We start from the raw sequence: 21,469 nt of genomic DNA, 5'->3' as shown, positions 1-21,469 counted from the left end.
ATCACTAGGTGATGGATATGTCACTGGGTGATTAGATGTCAAGTGTGATGTAAATTATAGTTTGTATTATCGCTCAATCTCATTGTCAAAGATATTCTTCGCGTGTTGAGGTCCGGCACGGTGGAAGATGCCAATAATGTCTCCGACAGGTTCAGGGACGGAGAACCGTCGTCTGTGGGAACACAACAACCAGTGGCTAGGATTCGTATCCTTGCCCTCTGGATACATCGCAGCCCACAACGGCGACAAAAGTGGAAGGATATCTGCAAAATTAACAACCTGCGCGATAAATACATCGAGTATGACGTTGACACTCGGTGTTGTTCGACTTTCAGGATGCTAGACGATGCTTTGCAAGCCAGAGAACAAGTTAATAAATTTCTTGAACTGCAGAAGGAATTCCCTCCATTTACAAGACGGGATTGGGTGCGAGTTGCTCAGATTCATAGTATTCTTTCCAAATTCAATGAATTCACCCTTTTTGTATCGGAAAAGAGACCACAGATTGGTCTAACCGTCCCAATATATTATGAACTGCATGATATGCTCAACACCGCTTCTGAACGTAAAGGAGCTTTCAAAAATCTGAATGAGGATCTCCTATCGGCCGTCAAGGAGGGTATGAAAAAGTTTCAGAAATACTACACGTTCATGGATATATCAGATACATATTACACGGCGCCGATGTTAGATCCTCGGGTCAAAGGAGATTTGCTTCAGCCGAGCTAGAAGATGAAGCCACCGGTCGAGACATTCTTGCAGTTCTTCGTGAAAACATACATCGCGACTACCCAGCTGATGTCATAGCAGCTATATACTAACGGCACCCCGATCTCCAGATTCCAAGACTGAATTCAGTGACGTAGAATCCCGGATGTCGCAGAGGCTACATCCTGTGCAACGGCCTCTACGTTCTGACATAGACCATTATTTTGACACCCCTCGAGTCGTCGTGAATGACACTAAGGACCCGAAGTGGTTATGCAATTGGTGGCGGGCGCATAAAGATGAATTTCCACGAACGGCGGCCGCTGCCCGGGACTATTTACCAGTCTCGGCTTCAGAGGTGTCGGTTGAAAGAATGCTTAACGCAGGAAGAGATATATTGGCCGTGTGGAGGCATTCAATGAAGGCTGAGACTATGAGGATGTTGATGCTGATGGATGATAAATACAGTCATTAATTTGTTTGAGGTGATTAGACCAACGGCGGAAAATGTAGTAATTAACTTAGAGCTTTCGAATTTAGAGAAATATTGAGGGTGAAACCCTGAACCCTAAAGTCATGCACTATTTGTACTTTCTGGCAGCTTGAAACCCTTTGGATTCTCTTCTCTAATGCTGATTATGTAACACTAAGTCGAATATCGAATATCGGCACGATATTTCGAATATTCGATTCAACGGTCGAAGAATGCGTCGAATAATATTCGGTATTCGTATTCGACGCTGGGGGAACTGGCGATATCGTATCCGACACCGATATCGGTCGAATAGTATTCGACCGAGTCGAATATCGGCAACAGCCCTACTCTTGATGGTAGGGCCGCGACGTCTGCCGCTAAGAAATACAAATCACATCGTATGCTTCGTCAGATTACTCCCCTTGCCAGCATCGTCTGGGTTGAGTTGTGAGTTGCGTCGCGTTTGTTTCAGCTTATGTTTTGTCGTATTTTCACTAATTCACTTTGTTATATCGTGTTCTTCGTTGAGTTAACCCGCGGTTAATATATATTTACATGACTGGGACCCGGGGCGAGAAAATAATGAAGGAAAGGTACGAAGCTTTCAGCCCACAGAAAATAAAGTTCGTGCATGTGGAAAAGAAAACATGGCCGCTGGGGTTAGGGTTAACCCCAATGTCGGGAACTAACGTGCATGCACCCATATCGCGTCGCGATCAACACATTGTTCTCATTCTCAGTCTCGCTCGGGACTGAGATCAGATGCTTTAGAGTCTACTATACTTTATTTTTGTAAATGAGCGAAGCAGAACGAGATCCGGGAGGATCACCGTCTCCGTGGATTCCAGATTCGGCAGTCCAATCGCTCACTACTTCAGTTAGCGCCGTGGTATTACAAACAAAAGCGGATGTGCTCGCCTTAAATAAGCCGCCAACAGGTCCGTTTGCTGACTACAGTATTGCACTGGTTGCTAACAGTTGTTTAGATCCTTCAGAAACGAAACTCCTAAGTGATATCCCGTTTACACTTCAGGGCCTCAACACTTCCACACTTCCGTTTGTCAACTCCAACACAATATCATTACCAAATACACTCCCGCTACCAACAATATCAATCTTACATAGCTTAGTTGAACCGGCGCTGCTTTACAAGCATTTGATGATATTCATCGAATCTCCAAGTGGTCTCATAGGTCAGGCCTTCCGACGCGCAATTGAGAAAGAACTTCGCGGCTACCTGAGTCTTGTTTCGAAGATCGACGAAGAAATCCGGAAGGAATTAGAGACTGAGAAGACTGCCCAGGAATGGAAAAGAGGATGGAGTCTGGGAGGTGTGACGCTGAGGAAATGCATATATTGGCTTAGAGAGCCAACGATAATACTGCGACTCATGACCGACATGGCCGACAAATGTAAAGGTGAGCATAAATTGTGCGTCTGATCACTAGTTTGGGGGCCCACTAACACATACGGATTAGATAAGAATGGTGGACGGTTGCTAAATGTATTGTACTCGTATACTTATCACGGCGATCCATTCATTTCTGACTTTGCGTCTCGATTACTAAAGGACGTATCTCGGCCATTTTATGACTTTCTGCAGCAGTGGATCTATACAGGGGACGTCCGAGATCCTTACCTGGAATTTTTCGTGCAGAGGGGAGATCAAAAAGATGCATTCTGGGATGGAAAATATGTTATAGAAGAGTCACAGGTCCCTACTTTTATTAGCGACGAACTAGTGCAGAAAATATTCCAGACCGGCAAAAGTCTGGATTTTATTCGAATGGGCTGTGGCGGCGGTGACTGGGTTGATCGACATGGCACTGAGCTGTCGCGCGCTTTCCACTATGGAGACCCCGATGGCGAGATCGAAGTTGCCATTGATACAGCTTACCGCAAAACAGTGACTCATTTGATGTTTCTGTTGACTACGAAATTCAAACTGAAGGAGCACATTCAAGCGCTGAAGAATTATTTGTTGCTCGGGCAAGGTGATTTTGTTGCTATACTCATGGAACTGCTGGCCCCATCACTTGAACGGCCAGCAAATACACTGTATCGGCACAATTTGACGTCGACATTGGAGACTGCAATTCGCGGCTCAAATGCTCAGTATTCTATCCCAGAGGTCCTTCGAAATTTAGACGCACGTATGCTTGAGCTTTCTCATGGCGAAATCGGTTGGGACGTATTTACCCTTGAATACAAGGTGGAGCCTCCTTTAGACGTCGTTGTGAATGCCTATGCCACTCGGCAGTATCTTAAGATCTTTAATTTCTTATGGCGACTCAAACGCGTGGGATTTGTCCTTGACGTGGCTTGGCGCAGGTCCATTACAGGCGCCCGCGGGATCCTTTCATATGTAAAGGACGCTGTCGACTTAGATTGGAAAATGGCGAGAGCGTGTTGTAGTGAGATGATCCATTTTATATGCCAGCTCGAATACTATATCCTCTATGAGGTCATTGAGTCGTCATGGTCGGAACTACAAAAGGAGCTGAACAAGACGGATTTAACTCTTGATCACTTGATTGAGGTTCATACAAGATATTTAGGGAACATTACTCATAAGGGACTCCTTGGTTCAGCGAGAGCCGGAAAAGAAGATAGCCTAATTCATCAGCTTCATGAGATTTTGAAAACCATGTTGTCATTTACAGATGCAATTGTAAGTTACTGGTTACAGTTTCGTTCCGCGGGATACTAAACTCGTCTAGGACGCATTGTACAATTTCTCTTTGGAGGAATACACAAGACGTCCGACTGCTGGCTCGTCATCACTGGGTGATAACGACAAGTCAGCGGCTATGGACACTGATCTGCATTCTTCCATAAGCACGCGGATCAAGAGCCTGAAAGCCAATTTTCATTTCCTAGTAGAGAAATTGCTGGGTGATTTAGCATATCAGAGTGACACTGAAATGAGGTTCTTGGGAGTACGCTTGAATTTCAATGAATATTACGCCGTACCAAGGCATAGAAAGACTACTTCAGATGCTGTTCGGGCTCAGCAGTCTGCATAGCTGACGGGGGCCGAATCGAGATATTCTAGGACATTCGTGACGGTAGTCAATGACAAACTGTATCAATCAACGTCACGCAGAGTTTAAATGGGAAGGGTCTATATGCAGGCGATGCGCCGTGGCATATCGATTTTGTATTTAGCGGGAATGCTAGGGTGATTGTAATATTTGTGTCCTGTATTGTATTATCTGTGTTTCGATTGTGCGGTTATTAGTTTGGGCTTGTAAGATAGGGGAGGAGGAGTTGTGACTTTGCCATTTGACAGTAATAGAGCTTGATATACGAAAATAGGCGCGTTTCGAGATGTCAGCTTTCGCATCAGGTCTAAATCAAGAGTCACGTCAAATAGGCGGCAATAATAATATAAACCTGGTGTGGTTTTGTGCCTGGATACTTTATCGCCAATGTGGCACCAGCGTCGCGGTCTGTGTGTACTCGGCTGTCGCTAAAGCCCATCTCATATGGCAAACTCAAAATGGCCGGCCCCTACCTCGTCGTATAGGTCCTGGTCCCACTATCTCTGATCATATAAGTCAGCCGATTCATTGTGCGCTAATTCTACTTATTATTTGTAAGGTATGTTTTATCTTTGTTGCGGATGGACTGTGGTCCGATACGAAGGAGTGGAAGGCGGATAAAACCTGTTGACTGCTATGATTGCATTGGTGGACACCGCGTCAACACCCTGCTAACGATATGCACTCTGCCGCCAAATATTGTCCGCATTCATTGAAGACCAATCGCTAGTTTATGGAATGTAATGCTAACTGCAATTTAGTGCCATTTGTTCTGAAGGCGAGGATAGAGGATGTCCTATCGAATAGGTAAGCAACCTCCAATTCCCCGCAAACAGGACGCGATATGATATGCGTGCTTGACGGTGCAATCGTTGTATTCGATTCCGGCGTGTGGCGAATATTAACAGTTTATAATGTAGAAACCGCGAAGCAGGGGCGCGCAGGCTGCAAAGGTCCTGCATGTAAATCTGAAGGAGTAAAAATCGGGAAAGGAGAGCTGCGATTAGGTGTTTTCGTTACTATTGGTGATAATCAGTCATGGCAATGGAGACATTGGTACGTTTCCTGTGGTGTCTTTGTTTCGGGTAATAATGGGCTAACAACTCATTAGGTCGTGCGTTACGCCTCAGGTTATTCAGAATATTAAAATGAAAGTTGAATCTTTACCGGAGGGTCTAGACGGGTATGATGAGATCGATCCGGACGACCAGAAGCGAGTAGCTGGCGCGTTGGAAGAGGGCCACGTTGCGGATTCTGAGTATAAAGGCGAGTGCTTCCGTGCAATAACGTGCTACTATTATTAACAAAAGTAATCTGTAGGAGACATTGAGACTAATCGCTTGGGTGCAAAGAAACAAAGGAAACATAAGACTAAGAAAGAATCTCCCGATGATGCTGACGAGCAGGAGAATGGCGATACGAAGACTGCGGAGGCGACTGAGGTGAGAGTTCAGGATGAGGCTGAAAAACCTGGTAAAGCATCCACCAGAGGGAGAGGGAGAAGGGTAGTAGTTAGGTAAGTGCTCGTTTGGCTATGACTGGGGGAGGAATGTCTAACTTAGCCCGCAATGCATTAGAAGACCTCCCGAAGACGGCGATATCGATCAAGAAAAGTAAGTTGGCCGCTAGAGCATTATTAAAGTATTCAGATTAACTTGCTTGTAGAAAACGGGAAAAAGTTGACGAGCCCAAGGACGTTGACGTCGTGCTAGAGAGTTCTGCTAAACGGGGCCGTGGACGGCCAAAAAAGAGCGATGATGCGGCTACTGAAAGTAAAGCTATGGCTGACAAGACTGAATCGACTGAATCTACGGAAATTGCAGAACCTTCTGCGAAGCGTGGTCGCGGAAGACCAAAGAAGGAAATTACAGTTCAGGTACGAATTCCTATTCTTATGAGATTGCTATGCTAACGGCAATTGCAAGCCTATTCAGCTTAATCCTGAACCGCCGAAGCGAGGGCGAGGAAGACCAAAACTTACTGAAGAGCAGAGACTGAAGAAAGAGAAAGTCAAGGAGGCTGCGAAGAGGGCACTCGCTCCTCCACCGCCAGAAGGTCAGAAGAGGGGCCGGGGTCGCCCGAGGAAATATGCGCCAGATGTAACAGGTGAGAAGTCGGCCGACGGACCGGGCGAGAAGGAGAAATCCGACACAGTTGCTCTTTTAACCGAGAAAACTGGGGTTGCAATCGAAGAGTGACCGGTGGGCCATTAGGATTAGGAGCCGTTTAGTGTTGTATTCTAGAAACTGTCACAGTTTTTATTTAATGATATTCTAGTTCAGTTTAAGAATGCTCTAGTGTGGGATTCCGTGGATATATGTACGCTATCTTTTATGTATTTGTAGTCAGTGCGTTACGGGTATAGTAATACTATTATATTGAGGCAAAATGATACAACGTGCCAGGTATGGCATTTTTTGTAGTCGTGATTGTTGGCAGCATCAAAATGTGTAATGACTATGTCTGCGAGTATCTCCATGGTTACCTTGCAAAAGTAGATAAATTTGGATCTCCAGTTTCCAAGATAGTCTATTTTATTGGCCGACGGTCGATGATTGAGCAGGTTGGCCTCACGAATACGTAAAGTAAATTAAATACTGTATGGGTTCGGAATGTTCGTGTGTCTTTGAGAAATGCGTTGGCGAGAATCAATTGAGCGTGTCCATCTGACGATAATTGCTTGATTATCAACGCAGAATAAGCGAGGCAGTGATTGAATCGAATGGTAACTAATAATGCTGCTTCGTCTCGAAATTAACAGTTCAAGTGGGGCGCTGGCAAGGTTCAAACTATGACGTCGTCAACGCCGATCGGGCAGTTAAACAATTAGCGATAACCAAAGGCTAAGCACACATATTAATCGTGTCTCATCGCACTGTCCACACCAACGCTAAAATTTCATCGTCGGCCGCGAAAGTTCAGAAGGCGGACTGATACTTTCTCTCTGCCTATTTATATTGACAATTATTTGACTGTATTCGCGATTTTGGCACGAAGAAGCACGAGTTAGACGGATTTCGCGGCGATGAGCTCGCTCTTCCAGGCCATCACGCGACCCACGGACGACTTCCTCGAGGTACGGAGTAGTAACCTGAACGGAAAAGGAGGGAATAAAGCACCGCGGGGCGCACACCGGATTACGCTTGTCGATCATACAGTCTCCCAAAACTATGATGCCATAAATGGGACTGAAAATACGAGGCAGTCAGAATCTGGGGACGTTGCCCAGTCGGCTGGGCCGCAGTCCAAAAGACAAGAACAGCATCAGGTGCTTACGGAGGAACCGAATGCCGTTGTTAAGACGAGTCAAGAACGCGAAGCTCCCGAGGCAGTAAACCAGGCGGATGCGAAACCGATGGCACCGGTGGATGCTGATAACCAATCTGTCAGTGCAGTCGAGGATGAAGATCCTACAATGGGGCTGGGACCAGTTGCCTCGAACGAGTCGGCTCCTTTGCTTCCAGGTCGGGCAAGTAGCCCGCGGAGTTCAATAGTGCTAGGTCGAAGCCGGAAACGACGGCGGAAGTGTATGGATTTTCAGCAGATGCTGAACCGCGTGTTTTCGATCTTTTGCTGTTGCATGCCATCGATTGGCGATGGCATGGGCGAGCAAAATGAAGGATATCATACCTGGAACGAGGAGGACGGCCTTGCCAACTCGATAGCTCCAGCAAGATTTAGAGGTGGATATACTCGATTACAGGAGGATAAGAAAGAATTGAAACCCGCGGTCGGTAAGGGTATCGTCAGCTCTGACCCAAAAGTTGTATACGACATATTATATGAGAATCAGCGAGGGTAAGAAATTTTCATTTTGGTGTAATGCATGGGTATCTAATTGGTAAAGATTCTTTGCTTTTGGCACTCCATTGTTCTCGTCGAAGGGTCTTCTCAACTATGACCCTTCCCCGTGGGTTGACGCTGACTACAAGTACTCACCCGTCGACATCCTCTCAGCACCGGTGCCTGATCCGACGTGGGAATGGGTCTGGCGGACTTGGTATATTGACATGACTTACGATGTTGACGATCAAGGTTGGTCGTATTCTGTGAGTTTCATGTCCGACAAATGGCACGGGGCGCACGTATGGTTTCATTCGTTTGTACGGCGGCGCAGATGGATTCGCAAGAGACGAAGGGTTGTGGCAGAGGTCTCGGCGGATTCGCAGACTCCTGCCTTGGGTACGGTCCAACAGGTCGCGGCTGGAGGCAGAAGAGAAGTGTTTTCGGTTCTGGAAGGACACGTGCCCGAATATTTCTCGGTCGAGTCAAGCCCACGTCGTGCTCGGAATCATTTTGCCGTGAAGAGTAGCCGGAAGTATGGTCAGAGCGACAGACCACTCGAGATCGTGGCTAAGGATACCGGTACCGGCAAGACTAGTGCGCATGGACCAAATATTCGATATACTGATGACAAGGATGGGTTCAGTTCTAGTGACGAGGAGGAGGAAGATGCGTCTATCAAAATGATCACCACTATAGGTGGCCTTTTGTATCGACTGAAAAAAGCTAGATTAGATCGGCAGAAGATCGAGGCTGTGGAGCGCTTTGTGAGCGACGGAGGTGAGGACGTCGTGCTGTTGGCGTCGTTTATGGATCAGATCATATCCTTCTTGATTTTTCAGGAATCCAGGAGAGAGCTAATGCGGTGCCTGTTGTACTCTTATCAGCAGGTCCGTCCGCGAAGAGGGATGCGCAAGGATAAGCACACTGACGAAGAAGATCATGCGCAGCAGCATCCAGGTCATGTTCTTGTGGACACGGCCCATATGACAACTAAAGAGATTGTGTCGCGTCGGAAAGCATTGCACGATGCTATTCTTGTTGCAAAACGGGAGATAATGAAGCTGGATTACTATAGTGATCGCAAAATGTCGAGTAAGGAGTATGCTCGCGCGGACTTGATGCCTACGGATGCCGATACGTCTAAAAAAACCGATGTCGAAGATATAAATAAAGCTATATCTGTGCGGGACAGGATGCTAAATGAGGGACTTGAGGAGGTAGAAGAAGAATGGTCGGAGGATATGGAGGATGAAGATGGCCAAAGCAGTTCTGAACGAGAATCGCCGGCTCCGTATTCGGAAGAAGATGGTAACATGATCACGACTCGGAGTACCCTGTCGAGAGTGGACAAAGGGAAAGCCCCTGAATATCGTTCTCCGCTCAGTGATATCAATACTTCTCCAGACAAATCGGAAGGAATACATGATGATGTACGAAATCAGGCTAAGCAAGCGCAGAATTCGACTGTAGCAAATGTGCAGAATAAGGTTATCAATTTTGTTCGTCCGGAGAAGTGACGAGTTGACCATGTACATGTCGGGAGGTTTTGCCAGATTGCTCGTACGAGTTTGCATGTTATTCTTTCGCTCACTTTTAGTTACTCACTCCGTTTTCGGGCGGGTTTTTGTACAGATGTAGGGTTACAAAATATAGATTGATAAACGCGAGGCTTTTGCATCGGCGACATCTTGTGTACGGCCGGACATAATTATGCTGATGTTATCGTACGCGCAATACCATTGTTGAATAATCAAACACATTAAGTTCAAGCACAGGAGCAAACTACACAAAGGATACCAAACAAATCAAACCCAGGGAATCGTACAACTCGTCAACTACCTTTATAGATTACTCTTTGCCAACGACTTCCTCCAGCGCCTTCTCGACAGACACTTCCGGCTTGACATTAATAACCATTGTCGCGATCTTACCATCTTTGATAACCCAATACGATCGCGTAATGCCGCCCTTGTCAGCTTTCTTCGCTCCCAGAGGTCCAAGCAGTTCGAACTTGGTGTCTGCCAACAACGGATACGGCAAATTCTGCTTCTCCTGGAACTTCTTCTGTGCAGTGACGGTGTCAGCAGAAAGTCCATATACGGCAGCGTTAACACCTTCAAATTTGGGAAACGCGTCTCGGAATCCACAGGCTTGACGGGTGCAACCAGGCGTGCTCGCTTTCGGGTAGGCAAACACGACAACCGTCTTCTCAGCCGCGACGACCTTCAAGTTCACGTCATTCCCATCTTGATCAAGGACCGTGACATCGGGCAGCTCGTCACCAACTTGCAGCACAGCAGTAGCAGCAGCCGCCTTGGACTCCTTTTCCTTGGTCTCTGCGGCCGCCGCTTCCTCGCCGTCAGTGGCCGCGGGGCTGGGCAGTTGTGATTCTTTTGACTCTTTCTCCTCCTCAACCGGGAGCTCTTTCTTCGGTTTCTCGGCTTTCCCTTTTGCTGCGGTCTTCTGCTTCTTTGATGGTGGCGCAGCAGCAGCTTCCGGTCCAGCGGGCTTGACGCGCGACGAGCGTCGAAGCGTAGCAGGATCAACTGGTTCTTTGGCTTTGCGGGGCGGCATTATTATTGCGATGGTAGATGTAGATATACACCGACTAGATACGATTGTTGATGGACAAGTATCCGGACAGCAACTGAGGAATTCAGAAGCGGGGATCGGAGTTAAGTAGTTATAGTAAGGCGAGCTGAGCGAAGGGCGATCGACCGCTCAGGCTGGCTTTGGCCTATACGCGCATTGTTGAATGTGGTTGTGCTATCATCGCACGAACTCGCCAATCCGGACCCGTGCTCCTCATCGTTCGTAGGCCCGTGCGGGTCGTTGCGAAAGAATCCTGACCCAGCCTTCTCCAACCTCATCGCAATGGGCCAACGTTGCGACATTTGGAATCGTCTCACCTCTGCTCTCGCCGGGTGGTCTTATCTGACCCTGACTGCGGCAGAGCTGTGGACTATACTATCGTGTATAATGTTCTATTAAATTCATACAGTACCAGTCCAGCTCATGCAAGCAAGCGTCTACTTCGGCGCTACGTAATGATGACGCATACATATTGGTACCATACCCCAACCGAGCCCTTACCCGAAGCATGCAAGGGGACGGCACAACTAAACTTTCTGTTTACCATGCATTTGACTACTATGTATCATACACCTCACAAACATTGAACAACAAAAGGATATTACAATAATAATGTACCCATATCTCCAGACCTAATTCCTGATATGCTCCTCACCGTCTAATTTGTCTAGCTTTCATCGCTTCTATCCGCGCCTTCAACTGGCTAGTAACTTCAGCCGCCCGTCGCCAGCTCTCCACTGAGCCGGCATTTCCCGTGCCGAACCCTGTGTCGCTACCTTCTGCCGTGCTACTTGATATTGGACTAAACGATCCAGCTCTCGAGCTAGATCTGGATACGTAAATACTGGCAGACCGGGATGCTGCTGACGCGGCAAATCCATTCTCCTTCTCCTCTTCCGGCAACAAGTTTTCTGACTTAGTTCTCGACACCGGCGACACATTCCGGATTCCATCATTAAGATCGCGATCCCCTATTTCCTCAGCTCTGGTAACTGCACCGGATTGAATAGCAGCAGCGGCATTATTAGCACTGTCCAAATCACTCTGTAACTTGCCAATATGTGCCCTAGCATTGTCAACTTCGCTCCTAGCTCTAGCTAACTGCGTTTCCTTCGCCTTAACCGCCAACACGTCTCGCGTGTGGTCTTCAATTAACTGTTTGTTATTAAGCTGCAGCTCCTCGATTGTCTGGGACAATTTCAAATTATCCGCCTGTAGGGATTCAACCTGCTTCTTCAACGACCCGGCCGTCGACGCCCACTCTTCCCTTGCCCGTCGCAACTCCGCAAGCTCTGCTTTCTCCGCCGCAGACAAGCCGCTGTGTGATGACGATGACGAGGTCGAAGTAGATAGGGAGACACCAGTCAAGCCACGGCTACTTGCCCCCCGTGGCGGAGTACCGCTCGTTCCAGCCATTCGAGGAGAGGATGGATGGTCGTCTGTCCTTTTCCGAGCGACACCTGTCGATCCTGCGCCAATCCGCGACGTCCGTGCTCCCGGCGGTGCCAACCGGGAATGCGACGTAGTAGGAGGTACAGCAGCTGGCTCGGCGGCAGCGGAAACTCGACTACTGGACGTAGGCGGTGTTCCCGTCGAGCGCTTTAGTCCAGCTGCACTGGTTCTTGGTCGAGGAGCGCCAGAACCTGACCGGGCAGCGGCAGTAGCCTTAGGAGCCACCGCAGCTGGCGGTGCCACCTTTTCGGGCTTCGCTCTGACAGTGGCTGTTTCGAACGATTCCTTGATCATGCCTTTTCGGATATCGTCCAGGCCATCAATGTACGGTGTCATCGCACGCTCACCGATCATCTTCATGATGGTCCCCATGGCGTCTGCCGCCGCGGAACGCACTGGTTTGGACGTGTCTGCGAGTAGAACAGTGCATGCGTCGCACATCTGCTTAATCTCTCCTGCCTTGGGAATAATCTTGACGGTTCGAAGACACCTCACCAGGAACATCGTCGTCTCCTGCTTCACCTGAGGATTTTTGTGTTTCATAAATTCGAGAATGTCTTCAAGCACGTCGCTAAAAGTAGTCTACAACCGTTAGCTTGCTCGCGCAATATATTCAACAAGGCACATACCGACTGGAAAACGGCATCCAATGCGGCTGCAAGAGCTTCAGACACAGACTGCTTTTTCTCTTTTAAGCGCTCCAGCAATGATGGAAAAACAGTCGCCTTATATCTAGCATACCCGCCTCTCAATCCCTTAGCAACAGCTTCAATGCAGTTCGCTGCAACAGTCACTACCGCAACATTCGCGTCCTTAGCAATGCACTTCGTGAGTCCTCGCATCAGTTCGCTAAAATCGGCGTCGGCAATTCTCTGGACGGAGACCACTTTGAACAGATCATCCACCGCTTCTTTCCGATCCTTCCACTTCACAGATCCCATCCGCTCGTAAAAGTCCGCCGGAATCTTGCCAGAAATATCAACAGCCTCGGCCAAGTCTATTGGATCAATTTCGTCCTCCGCCTCTTCTTGCTCGACAGCTCCGCCACCCAGACCGTTTCCTTGAGAAGCAGCCTGTTGTTGGGACAGTAAAAATCGCTCTTGTTGAGGTGCTTTCCCTTTCACATTCTCAAACGCCTCTTCTAACTCCTTCTGCTGCACCGGCTTTAAGTCCGGAAGCAGAACAGTCTTTAATGCGTCGCCCATCCATTTGTACAATTCGACTGTCAAATTCGTAGCTTCAGCACGCACAATTTTATCTGAGTGTGCAAATAACTTGGGTAGAGCTTTGACCATACTTTTTGGTGAGACAGTCTTTGTTCCAAAAGACTTGACAATTTCTCGTAAGGCCATAGTTGTTCCCGCAACGAGTTTTGGAAGTTTATTGCTTAGGATTGGAATTAGTTCCTCGACGACGGGATCTGGTGTATCTAGTTCGATAAAGTACAACAACGCGTCAATGGTCTTCTGCTTAGTCCCCGCGCGCATAGAAACCAATCCCTTCTCAGCCAAAGGAGTCACGACCGTACCCCGTAATCTCTGACACGCATTTGGACCACCGTATTGAAGACATGCAACGAGTGATGTAATACCCGCCTCTTGGGCGGCAACATTAGAGTCGGTCACGATTTTCTTGTAAATAGTTGGGTCACTGAGGAACGGTCGGAAGCATGGGTCGTTGTCACTGGGAGAGGTCGTGAATTGCTTCGCCATCTCGTCATATGCTGCTAATCTGACTTTCCATATCTGGAGGTGCCTATGCATTAGCCTGATCAAATTTCGGCGTGTGGAGTGGACAGAGTATACCCTATGTGTTGCCCGGTCGGGTAAAGGGAGAGACGAATAGTCCTCTTCTTGATCGGCCATTATACGTAGAATGTATGTCTAGGAAATAATCAAAATAAACGGGTCCAGGCTATCTGAATGTGAGGTAATCGTAGACGAATCCTTTCTTTCACCAATATTCACGGCTGAGCTCCACGACTTGTTTGTTTACATTCGTTGTAAATTGGAAGAAGAGCAGCATTTACTTATCTGCAATAATTACAACTCTATATGTGCAGAGACTGGCTCATTTGGGGAGCAAATACGCAAAACTTAGGCTTCAGGATACCACGAGGATCACGTGTACCTAAGTCTGTTTTGGGTTAGTAGCTCTAGTCGCCGCGAGCTTGTCAGTAATGACCGGAAGCGATAGCGGCGCGCATCATGAATTATAGGTAACAAGTCGTGTGCTTAAACTCCCTGGGATTTCATTGTTGCTGATGCAGTGCTTGTAGAGGTTTGACAGTGCTCGTCAATATATTAGATCGGTGTTCGTCGCCATAGGAACCACAGCACTCTTCATCGACTCTGGATTGCGGCGAACATTACGCCCGCAGATGACGTCTTCTTTCTTGACTAATCGCCAACGTGATGAATTGTGAGCATAATTGAATATCGTCAGATGTTACGCGTCTTACATTCAACAGAAATGCATCAATTTTGCAATATATTGCCGCCTCCGGCTTGAAGGCATCACATGAGGCTCTGAGATATGAATTGGGGATACAAGGTGGTGGGTTTGACGACGACGTCAGCAATTACGATGGTCTGCTAGAGAAGAAATGGACGAGTGTAGTCAGATTACAAAAGAAGGTATGCTGCAAGTTACTCATTGTCACGTTCCCTCTAACCTCAGACGTATATACAGATCATGGACTTAGAGTCCCAAGTAGCTTCACTGCAAACCGAACTAGACATTCTGCCCTCATCTTCAAAAAAGGTGGCTGATCCAGCAAACTGGCTACCACGAACATGTAGGTATACTCTTCTGGGTCATCGGCAACCCGTCACCTCGATCGCGTTTCATCCTGTGTTCTCGGTTCTAGCGTCTGGTTCTGAAGATACGATGATCAAAATATGGGATTGGGAACTGGGAGATTTGGAGAGGACCCTTAAGGGCCACACAAAAGGTGTCCTGGACCTGGACTTTGGCGGGCGGCCAGGGGAGGAGCTATTGGGTAAGTGGTTCAAGCAGCTCAGGATCGGATCGTGGCACTAAACTTTGCTCATAGTATCGTGCTCGTCCGACTTAACTATAAAGCTTTGGGACTCTAACGATGAATACAAAAACATTCGGACTTTAAAAGGTCATGATCATACTGTATCCAGCGTTAAATTTTTTCCAGACGGCGATAGAATTGTATCCGGCTCTAGAGACAAGACATTGCGGATCTGGGCCGTCAAAACTGGATATTGCCTGCGAACAGTAGTCGGACATTCAGACTGGATTAAAGCTGTTGTTCCATCACTAGATGGGGAGCTGCTATTGTCTGTGGGGGCGGACCACACAGCGAGGGTTGCCGACGTGTCAACAGGAGACTGTCGACTCACAGTGACCGCACATGACCACGTTATCGAATGTTGTGCAGTTGCGCCAGCTGCCAGTTATACTTACATAGCGGCTCTTACTGAATCGAAGCGGACACCACCTTTATCGTCAGGATTTGAGTACTTTGCCACTGGCTCCAGAGATAGAACTTTAAAGATATGGGATTCGCGCGGAAACTTAATACTGACTCTAGAGGGTCATGATAATTGGGTTCGATCGGTTGCATTTCATCCTGGTGGGAAATTCTTAATCTCGATCGCTGATGACAAGACTATACGGTGCTGGGATCTTACACAAGGCGGAAGATGCATACGGACGATAGAGAACGCCCATGATCATTTCCTTTCGGCCCTGAAATGGGCACCTTCAATTATTGGGAATGTTCCGAGTAGAATCAGTGGAACGAAGATGAATGGAAATGGGCATGCCAATGGTGGCAGCAATATTTCCGACGGGCGACTTATTCGATGTGTTGTAGCGACAGCGTCTGTGCATCTGGATATTAAGGTATGGACGTCGTGATAATGAGATTTGGTGTTCGTACATGGATTTACGGAATGCGCTTCGAATTTTGTGTAAAACAGATGATGATCATGATACTTTTATCTATGGAGTCTTGCCGAATTGGTTGCGGTGTGTAATATAGTTTTCTATATATTCTTAAGTAGCCAGCATTAATTCTCGCTGATTTAATTGGCTTAAAATACTTGTAGACGCTGTCTCAAGCCGCATGACAGTGATGCTATGAACGTTGACCGCGCGGCTTGGCGAATACCTAGACGCCAGCCGAGTCGACTCCCCGAGGAATAGTCTTACAAGTTGCACAGCCCAGAACTCCAGACGACATGACATCAATTGATCTCTCATCTAACGCGCGAGAGATTCAGTCGGCGTACGACTCAATTGTTGAGGGCGATCCCAAGATCTCGTGGGCGCTGTTCTCGTATGGTGCGGGATTCAATAACAATGCCCTGAAGCTGCAAGCTACTGGCGGTAAGCATTTTTCTGTTACATACCAGTCATCATAGGAACAGAGCAATATGAACTGTTGTACATGTGAACTATTGATTCTAATGCCAGTTTATAGCCGGCGATCTCGACGAATTACAAGATGAGTTCTCAGATGGCAGGGTCCAGTACGCGTTCGCCAGAGTGACTGATCCCAACACTCAACTGCCTAAATTTGTCTTAATCGGATGGGTAAGTACTTAGTCATCTAAAGTCGCACCGCAAGCTTCGCATCAATTTGGCTAACTCGATGTTACGTTTGATAGTGCGGAGAAGGTGTCCCAGAACGAACGAAGGGTTACTTCAGTTCCCATTTCAACTCTGTTGCTCGTTTGTTCCGCGTGCGTATGACAATGATAGTCTAAACGGGTAGTGCTAATGGTTATGGTATGCAGGGTTACCATGTCCAGATCACCGCACGGTCGGAAGATGATGTTGCACCTGACGAGATTCTTAGAAAGGTTGCGGATGCCTCCGGCTCGAAGTACTCTGTCGCAGATCTTGCATCCCGATTTTCTAAGCCTCCGCCAGTTCGTCCCAATTATACAGAGTCTCATGTCACCTCGTACGCCAATGAAAGCGATTGGGGTGACACCCCAGCCACGCTGGGGACCGAAGTCAGTAAGGTGCAATCGGCCTACAAGCCGGTGAAGGTCGATCTGGCTGAGATCCGTAAGAGCGGGACGTCTCAGAGGGCATATGTGGAACCTGTCAAGGGTGCTTATCAGCCTATTGGAAAAGTCGATATCGCTGCCCTACGCGCTGGTACATCGAACAAAGAGCTTGAGGCTGCGAAGCCAGAAGTAGTTAAGGGCACGTATCAGCCAATCGGGAAGGTCGACATTGCCGCTATCCGCGCCGAAGCCAAGCAGAAGGAAGAATATGTCAAACCTGCTCCTACAAGCGGGCAACCGGAGGAGGATAAGTCAGCTAGTTTCATTGATCGTACAAAAGCCTTCTCCGCCGGGCCGACCGAGCGCCTGTCAGAGTTACCCAAGCCCAAGGTTGATAAGCCTGCTTTATCTAGTAGATTCGGTGGCAACAGGAGTTTCGGCACTGCTCCTCCCTTGCCCAAGGATCAATTTGGATTGCAAAATAAAGTCGTGGGAGGTATTAGCAAGAACTTTGCTAACGAAGGCGGTAAGACCCCTGCGCAGTTATGGGCAGAGCGTAAGGCCAGGGCCCCTGGCGGTGTCACCGCATCGAACTCCTCTTCTGCAACCTTTGGGTCCTCTGGTTTTGTTCCGAAGCCAGCTGCGAAGGATGAGAACGGGGAAGGAACATCTGTTACCGTCTCGGCCATGCGAGATCGGTTTGCGAAAGCTTCCATTGCCAGTGAAGAGAAAGTCACTGAGGAGGAAGAGGAGCCATCGTTTGCTGCTCGCTCTAGCTCTCCTATTCGACTCGCACATCCCGTATCCTCGACTTCGACTATTATCCGACCCGGAGGTCTTCCTCCGCGGCCACTTCCCGCTAAAGTACCATCTACTGAGCCCGAGCCTGTGCCTGAGGAGCCAGAACCTGAGCTGGAAGCGGAGGAAGAACCAGAGGTCGAGGAACTGCCGGCTCTTAACATGTCCTCCAAGCCCGATGTGTCGTCATTCACAATGCCTGCTCCAGAGCCCGCACCCGAGACCGAACCCGAACCCGAACCGGAGGTAGAATCGGCTAGTTTCGAGAAACGTCGGGCCGCTGCTGCTGCTGCCATTGCTGGTGGTGGCATCGTAGGCGCTCCTGCACCAAGTCGTCAAATTGCTCCGGAACCTGAAGTACAGCCTGCAGCTGCATCTGGATCCGGAAAGAGCGCGATTGTCATGTACGAATATCAGAAGGACGAAGAGAATGAGATTAATCTAGTCGAAGGCGAGACTATATATGATCTTGAAATGATCGACGACGGATGGTGGGCAGGCACCAATAGTGTCGGCGAGCATGGCTTATTCCCATCAAATTATGTTGAGCTTCAGGGAGGTGAAGCTGAGAGCACTCCTGAGGCGGCTCTAGAGCCGGCAGTATCCACATCTGCATTTGATCCTACCTCAGCGGCGATGGAAATTCTTAATGGCCCTAGTGCCCTAGCGTCGTACGATTATGAAGCGCAGGAAGATAATGAGTTGAGTTTTCCAGAAGGCGCGATTATCGAGGATATTCAGTTCCCTGATGAAGATTGGTGGAGCGGCGTGTATAATGGCGAGCGGAAACTATTCCCTGCGAATTACGTCTCCCTGCAGTAATCGTGGCGGCGCGCTAAATTTAGACAGACAGGAGACGTTTTCTTAATTAAGTTCGACAGACTGTTTGGTGATTGACTGAGCTTGAATTATGAGGGTGTGATAGGGATGATCGATTACTTTATGTTAGTTGCCATATATGTCTTTTGTCAGATGCATCCTATGCAACTCTGTTAAGATATTCCGGTCTGAAATATACAGCGGGCACTATCGTTCATATCGTTCATTAAATTTTTAAACAGTACAAGCGTCAACAGATTCACAGTAAGACTCCTCATCTCTGACTTCTTGTGTGGAATACATTTATTTTACCTTGGCTTATCCTCGTGTACCTTATTGTTCTCTATCACTGTGACCGTTCTCTCTTCTGGCGTAGGTCTATCAGTCTCTGCAACGGCACGCACACTGACAACAACGCAGGCAACCAACCAGAGCGGTAGCCATACTACAAATAAAATTGGAACGAAACTCCAGACCCCTAATGCTCGCCAGCTCCACATTATCCCGCTAAGAAACTCACCAAATTCTTCGTGAGACGTGTTCGCTAGAAAGTTGCGAAAAGCCTGTAGACTGCACTGGCGAGGAAACACGAGCTCCTTTACTACGAGCGCATAATATAAATATATATCTAGCCATGGACATGTCGCTACAATCGCAATCCACGAAATCGACTTTGCCAAGTAACATTTTAGGCGCTCCATTAATTTATTCGTCGGTGAATTGACGTTGGGAGTCAAGGCATGAGCCAGAGGTGCAAATATGAGTCCGAGCATAAGAGAGAGAGAGAAGTTGAGAGTACTGAGGGTAGTAAGGAACAAGCCGACGAAAACTAATACATATGATTGAAGTTTGTTAATATAAGACAACGGCTGTGGTGATATAAATAGCCGAAAAATTATCGGAAACATAGCTGTCACTGTGGAAATGACTGAAGCTGTGGTTGCAAGCATCTAGAAGATGTTATAGTGTGCCCTCTTGCTACTTCATCGGTAAAGGATACTTACCGATGATGGAGTCCACGACGACAACGAGAACAATGCAACGGAGAAAAACACAATTGCCGTAAATAACCCAAATGCGCTAATTGCCTGATCGAACATTCTACCAGACTTCGTGCTTGTAGAACTCATCCAATAATAAATCCCTTTAATGGTAAAACTTGCGCCAATCATCATGGCTGACGGCAGATATGTGGCTATGCTGACGAAACGATAGGGGGACAGTAACAAATAGAAGAAATAGGACTGATGAAAATGCTCCAAAAGATTGTTGATGGAACGCATAGATGCCTCGATTAGACGCCCATAGAGCATATGATCGTATAGTCCGTATCCATCCCGCGACGTTTTCGCAGCGAGGGTCACAGAATCAATCCGCCATCCACTAAAAGCTTCGCTGCCGGCTCCGGATCGATATATTCCCGACAAAGCTTGATGTGCAATACCAGTAACTAAAGTTTTTGCCCGATGTTCATAGTTATCATCGGATGCATCTATATCATGGACAATGACTTTGATGCCCATATGCCCACAAATCAGGACCACGGTATTGATCAAATCCAGATTTGGAAGCTGCCCATTCAGTCCCGAGTAAAGTACTTCCAGCTTTTCAAATCTTCCTCCTTGGCCAGGGAAATCAAGGACGATTCCTCCTTGAATTGACCCGCTCGAAATGGGCATCGATGTATAGTGATAGTCTTCAACCCATTTGCTTAATCCGAAACTGGAGTCAGATGGAATCAATAAGATAATATCTTTTGACCATATCGACCATCTTGTGAAATACCGCGCTAAAGCGATTGCAATGGCTACACCGCTTTCATTCAGCTCCCCGTCTTGATTTAGCCATGGAGCGCAAAGAATCATAGATTCAGTGGTATCTCCTCTTGGTGCATGTAGTACTCCATAAACATTCAGGCCCGCCTTAACGTCGTCGTAGTGCGATATACTCCAGTTGTGTGTCGCGCTTTTATACCCGATCCCACTGATCCATTGTCGGATTACCTGGGCCCGCCTACAGTCCCGGTTAATAGCCCGACATATACAGACAACAGCTGCTAAACTCACTCCTCGCCCGGTGCGTCGCTTAGCATCCGTACTTCTTCCTTAAATGCTCTCACAATATTTTCTTCTGATCCATGGAAGTAGGTAAGTGCCTGGCCGGGTAGTAAAGCATTCTCGGAGATATATGTTCGTCGCGACTGATCCTGCATGGGTAATACAAACAGCCATGCTATGCCTGCCAATACAAGCATAAATGAGAGACCCGGAAGGAGCGATATTAAGGACTCCCTTGTGCCTTGCTTGCCGAACAATTGGCGCCGAATCGTCCCTAAAATCGCCATTTCTAGTATCCAGCAACGAGAGTGGTGTATGAGATATCCCCCGGCAGGGCTATGCTTCAACGATTAAACTCACTGCAGGCGATATTCCGCATAATACGCCAAAAGTAGCCGGATCAATAATCGTCTTTACAGTTGATTGCAATGCGAGGGTACGTCCGTAGTGTGTTCATGGGTTTTTTGTCAAGATTGAAAGATGAACACGTCCAACCGGGTAAGCAAGCGTAACCCCTGGCTGAAGCCGCATCGTCTGGACTTCGACGCCCACAACTACGATCATTACTGTCCAAATGCAACGACGAATACTTGGCTGGTTGGACAATTAAATCTACTCTGGCTTAAAAGGCTATATCCTGATTTGGAAGTTAATATTGTCATTGCCGTAATAGATTGCGGTGGTAGTGACCATAGAAACTGCAGAATGTACGACGACTGGGCTTACCACGTCAGTCCTTCACAG

At 47.7% G+C, this 21,469-nt stretch overlaps 8 protein-coding genes across 8 annotated transcripts; 5 read left to right on the top strand and 3 right to left on the bottom strand.

Annotated features, from left to right (window-relative positions):
- The first annotated feature begins 1,862 nt into the window (after positions 1-1,862).
- POJ06DRAFT_215764 (Spc98 family-domain-containing protein) lies at positions 1,863-4,562 on the top strand. Its single transcript, XM_056185523.1, has 4 exons — positions 1,863-2,121; positions 2,170-2,601; positions 2,662-3,854; positions 3,904-4,562. The coding sequence occupies exons 1-4, from the start codon at positions 1,980-1,982 to the stop codon at positions 4,207-4,209; spliced, it is 2,073 nt and encodes a 690-aa protein (XP_056040564.1). The 5' UTR covers positions 1,863-1,979; the 3' UTR covers positions 4,210-4,562.
- A 130-nt stretch (positions 4,563-4,692) lies between these two features.
- Positions 4,693-6,530, top strand: POJ06DRAFT_39734 (uncharacterized protein). The gene is made up of 8 exons (XM_056190978.1): positions 4,693-4,928; positions 4,989-5,034; positions 5,148-5,283; positions 5,339-5,493; positions 5,548-5,743; positions 5,805-5,840; positions 5,893-6,103; positions 6,153-6,530. Exons 2-8 carry the CDS (start codon positions 5,019-5,021, stop codon positions 6,423-6,425), a joined length of 1,023 nt encoding a protein of 340 aa, XP_056040563.1. The 5' UTR covers positions 4,693-4,928; positions 4,989-5,018; the 3' UTR covers positions 6,426-6,530.
- A 565-nt stretch (positions 6,531-7,095) lies between these two features.
- POJ06DRAFT_262541 (uncharacterized protein) lies at positions 7,096-9,653 on the top strand. Its single transcript, XM_056188763.1, has 2 exons — positions 7,096-8,025; positions 8,075-9,653. The coding sequence occupies exons 1-2, from the start codon at positions 7,253-7,255 to the stop codon at positions 9,528-9,530; spliced, it is 2,229 nt and encodes a 742-aa protein (XP_056040562.1). The 5' UTR covers positions 7,096-7,252; the 3' UTR covers positions 9,531-9,653.
- On the bottom strand, positions 9,654-10,962 carry POJ06DRAFT_262539 (thioredoxin-like protein). Its single transcript, XM_056188762.1, has one exon. It carries the CDS (start codon positions 10,585-10,587, stop codon positions 9,862-9,864), a length of 726 nt encoding a protein of 241 aa, XP_056040561.1. The 5' UTR covers positions 10,588-10,962; the 3' UTR covers positions 9,654-9,861.
- A 142-nt stretch (positions 10,963-11,104) lies between these two features.
- POJ06DRAFT_262537 (armadillo-type protein) lies at positions 11,105-14,050 on the bottom strand. The gene is made up of 3 exons (XM_056188761.1): positions 13,863-14,050; positions 12,687-13,802; positions 11,105-12,639 (listed from the first exon to the last, which is right to left on the bottom strand). Exons 1-3 carry the CDS (start codon positions 13,920-13,922, stop codon positions 11,257-11,259), a joined length of 2,559 nt encoding a protein of 852 aa, XP_056040560.1. The 5' UTR covers positions 13,923-14,050; the 3' UTR covers positions 11,105-11,256.
- Positions 14,051-14,265: 215 nt separating this feature from the next.
- On the top strand, positions 14,266-16,107 carry POJ06DRAFT_262535 (WD40-repeat-containing domain protein). Its single transcript, XM_056188760.1, has 4 exons — positions 14,266-14,478; positions 14,528-14,693; positions 14,749-15,058; positions 15,113-16,107. The coding sequence occupies exons 1-4, from the start codon at positions 14,438-14,440 to the stop codon at positions 15,949-15,951; spliced, it is 1,356 nt and encodes a 451-aa protein (XP_056040559.1). The 5' UTR covers positions 14,266-14,437; the 3' UTR covers positions 15,952-16,107.
- Positions 16,108-16,195: 88 nt separating this feature from the next.
- On the top strand, positions 16,196-18,928 carry POJ06DRAFT_39688 (uncharacterized protein). The gene is made up of 4 exons (XM_056190977.1): positions 16,196-16,422; positions 16,517-16,629; positions 16,704-16,778; positions 16,833-18,928. The coding sequence occupies exons 1-4, from the start codon at positions 16,275-16,277 to the stop codon at positions 18,669-18,671; spliced, it is 2,175 nt and encodes a 724-aa protein (XP_056040558.1). The 5' UTR covers positions 16,196-16,274; the 3' UTR covers positions 18,672-18,928.
- On the bottom strand, positions 18,824-21,183 carry POJ06DRAFT_39685 (Gaa1-like protein). Its single transcript, XM_056190976.1, has 3 exons — positions 20,735-21,183; positions 19,673-20,681; positions 18,824-19,618 (listed from the first exon to the last, which is right to left on the bottom strand). Exons 1-3 carry the CDS (start codon positions 21,010-21,012, stop codon positions 18,977-18,979), a joined length of 1,929 nt encoding a protein of 642 aa, XP_056040557.1. The 5' UTR covers positions 21,013-21,183; the 3' UTR covers positions 18,824-18,976.
- Positions 21,184-21,469: the final 286 nt, after the last annotated feature.

This window comes from Lipomyces tetrasporus (assembly GCF_029532465.1).
Source record: "Lipomyces tetrasporus strain NRRL Y-64009 chromosome Unknown POJ06scaffold_12, whole genome shotgun sequence".
NCBI classification, from domain to species: Eukaryota; Fungi; Ascomycota; class Lipomycetes; order Lipomycetales; family Lipomycetaceae; genus Lipomyces; species Lipomyces tetrasporus.
Note: the sequence above shows the minus strand (reverse complement) of the source record. Positions and strands in the feature narration are given on the sequence as shown.

Coding starts and splice junctions, on each gene's coding strand:
- POJ06DRAFT_262539 (XM_056188762.1), bottom strand. CDS start 10,587: ATGCCGCCCCGCAAAGCCAAAGAACCAGTTGATCCTGCTACGCTTCGA.
- POJ06DRAFT_39734 (XM_056190978.1), top strand. Junction 5,284..5,338: donor TCATGGCAATGGAGACATTG/GTACGTTTCCTG, acceptor ACAACTCATTAG/GTCGTGCGTTACGCCTCAGG. Junction 6,104..6,152: donor AGAAGGAAATTACAGTTCAG/GTACGAATTCCT, acceptor GGCAATTGCAAG/CCTATTCAGCTTAATCCTGA.
- POJ06DRAFT_39688 (XM_056190977.1), top strand. CDS start 16,275: ATGACATCAATTGATCTCTCATCTAACGCGCGAGAGATTCAGTCGGCG. Junction 16,423..16,516: donor GAAGCTGCAAGCTACTGGCG/GTAAGCATTTTT, acceptor GCCAGTTTATAG/CCGGCGATCTCGACGAATTA. Junction 16,630..16,703: donor AATTTGTCTTAATCGGATGG/GTAAGTACTTAG, acceptor TACGTTTGATAG/TGCGGAGAAGGTGTCCCAGA.
- POJ06DRAFT_262535 (XM_056188760.1), top strand. CDS start 14,438: ATGACGTCTTCTTTCTTGACTAATCGCCAACGTGATGAATT. Junction 14,479..14,527: donor AATCGCCAACGTGATGAATT/GTGAGCATAATT, acceptor TACATTCAACAG/AAATGCATCAATTTTGCAAT. Junction 14,694..14,748: donor TAGTCAGATTACAAAAGAAG/GTATGCTGCAAG, acceptor ACGTATATACAG/ATCATGGACTTAGAGTCCCA.
- POJ06DRAFT_39685 (XM_056190976.1), bottom strand. CDS start 21,012: ATGGCGATTTTAGGGACGATTCGGCGCCAATTGTTCGGCAAGCAAGGC. Junction 20,682..20,734: donor AGCGACGCACCGGGCGAGGA/GTGAGTTTAGCA, acceptor CCGGGACTGTAG/GCGGGCCCAGGTAATCCGAC. Junction 19,619..19,672: donor CGTCGTGGACTCCATCATCG/GTAAGTATCCTT, acceptor AACATCTTCTAG/ATGCTTGCAACCACAGCTTC.
- POJ06DRAFT_262537 (XM_056188761.1), bottom strand. CDS start 13,922: ATGGCCGATCAAGAAGAGGACTATTCGTCTCTCCCTTTACCCGACCGG. Junction 13,803..13,862: donor CCGACCGGGCAACACATAGG/GTATACTCTGTC, acceptor AGGCACCTCCAG/ATATGGAAAGTCAGATTAGC. Junction 12,640..12,686: donor TGGATGCCGTTTTCCAGTCG/GTATGTGCCTTG, acceptor TAACGGTTGTAG/ACTACTTTTAGCGACGTGCT.
- POJ06DRAFT_262541 (XM_056188763.1), top strand. CDS start 7,253: ATGAGCTCGCTCTTCCAGGCCATCACGCGACCCACGGACGACTTCCTC. Junction 8,026..8,074: donor TTATATGAGAATCAGCGAGG/GTAAGAAATTTT, acceptor TAATTGGTAAAG/ATTCTTTGCTTTTGGCACTC.
- POJ06DRAFT_215764 (XM_056185523.1), top strand. CDS start 1,980: ATGAGCGAAGCAGAACGAGATCCGGGAGGATCACCGTCTCCGTGGATT. Junction 2,122..2,169: donor CTTAAATAAGCCGCCAACAG/GTCCGTTTGCTG, acceptor ACAGTTGTTTAG/ATCCTTCAGAAACGAAACTC. Junction 2,602..2,661: donor CATGGCCGACAAATGTAAAG/GTGAGCATAAAT, acceptor CATACGGATTAG/ATAAGAATGGTGGACGGTTG.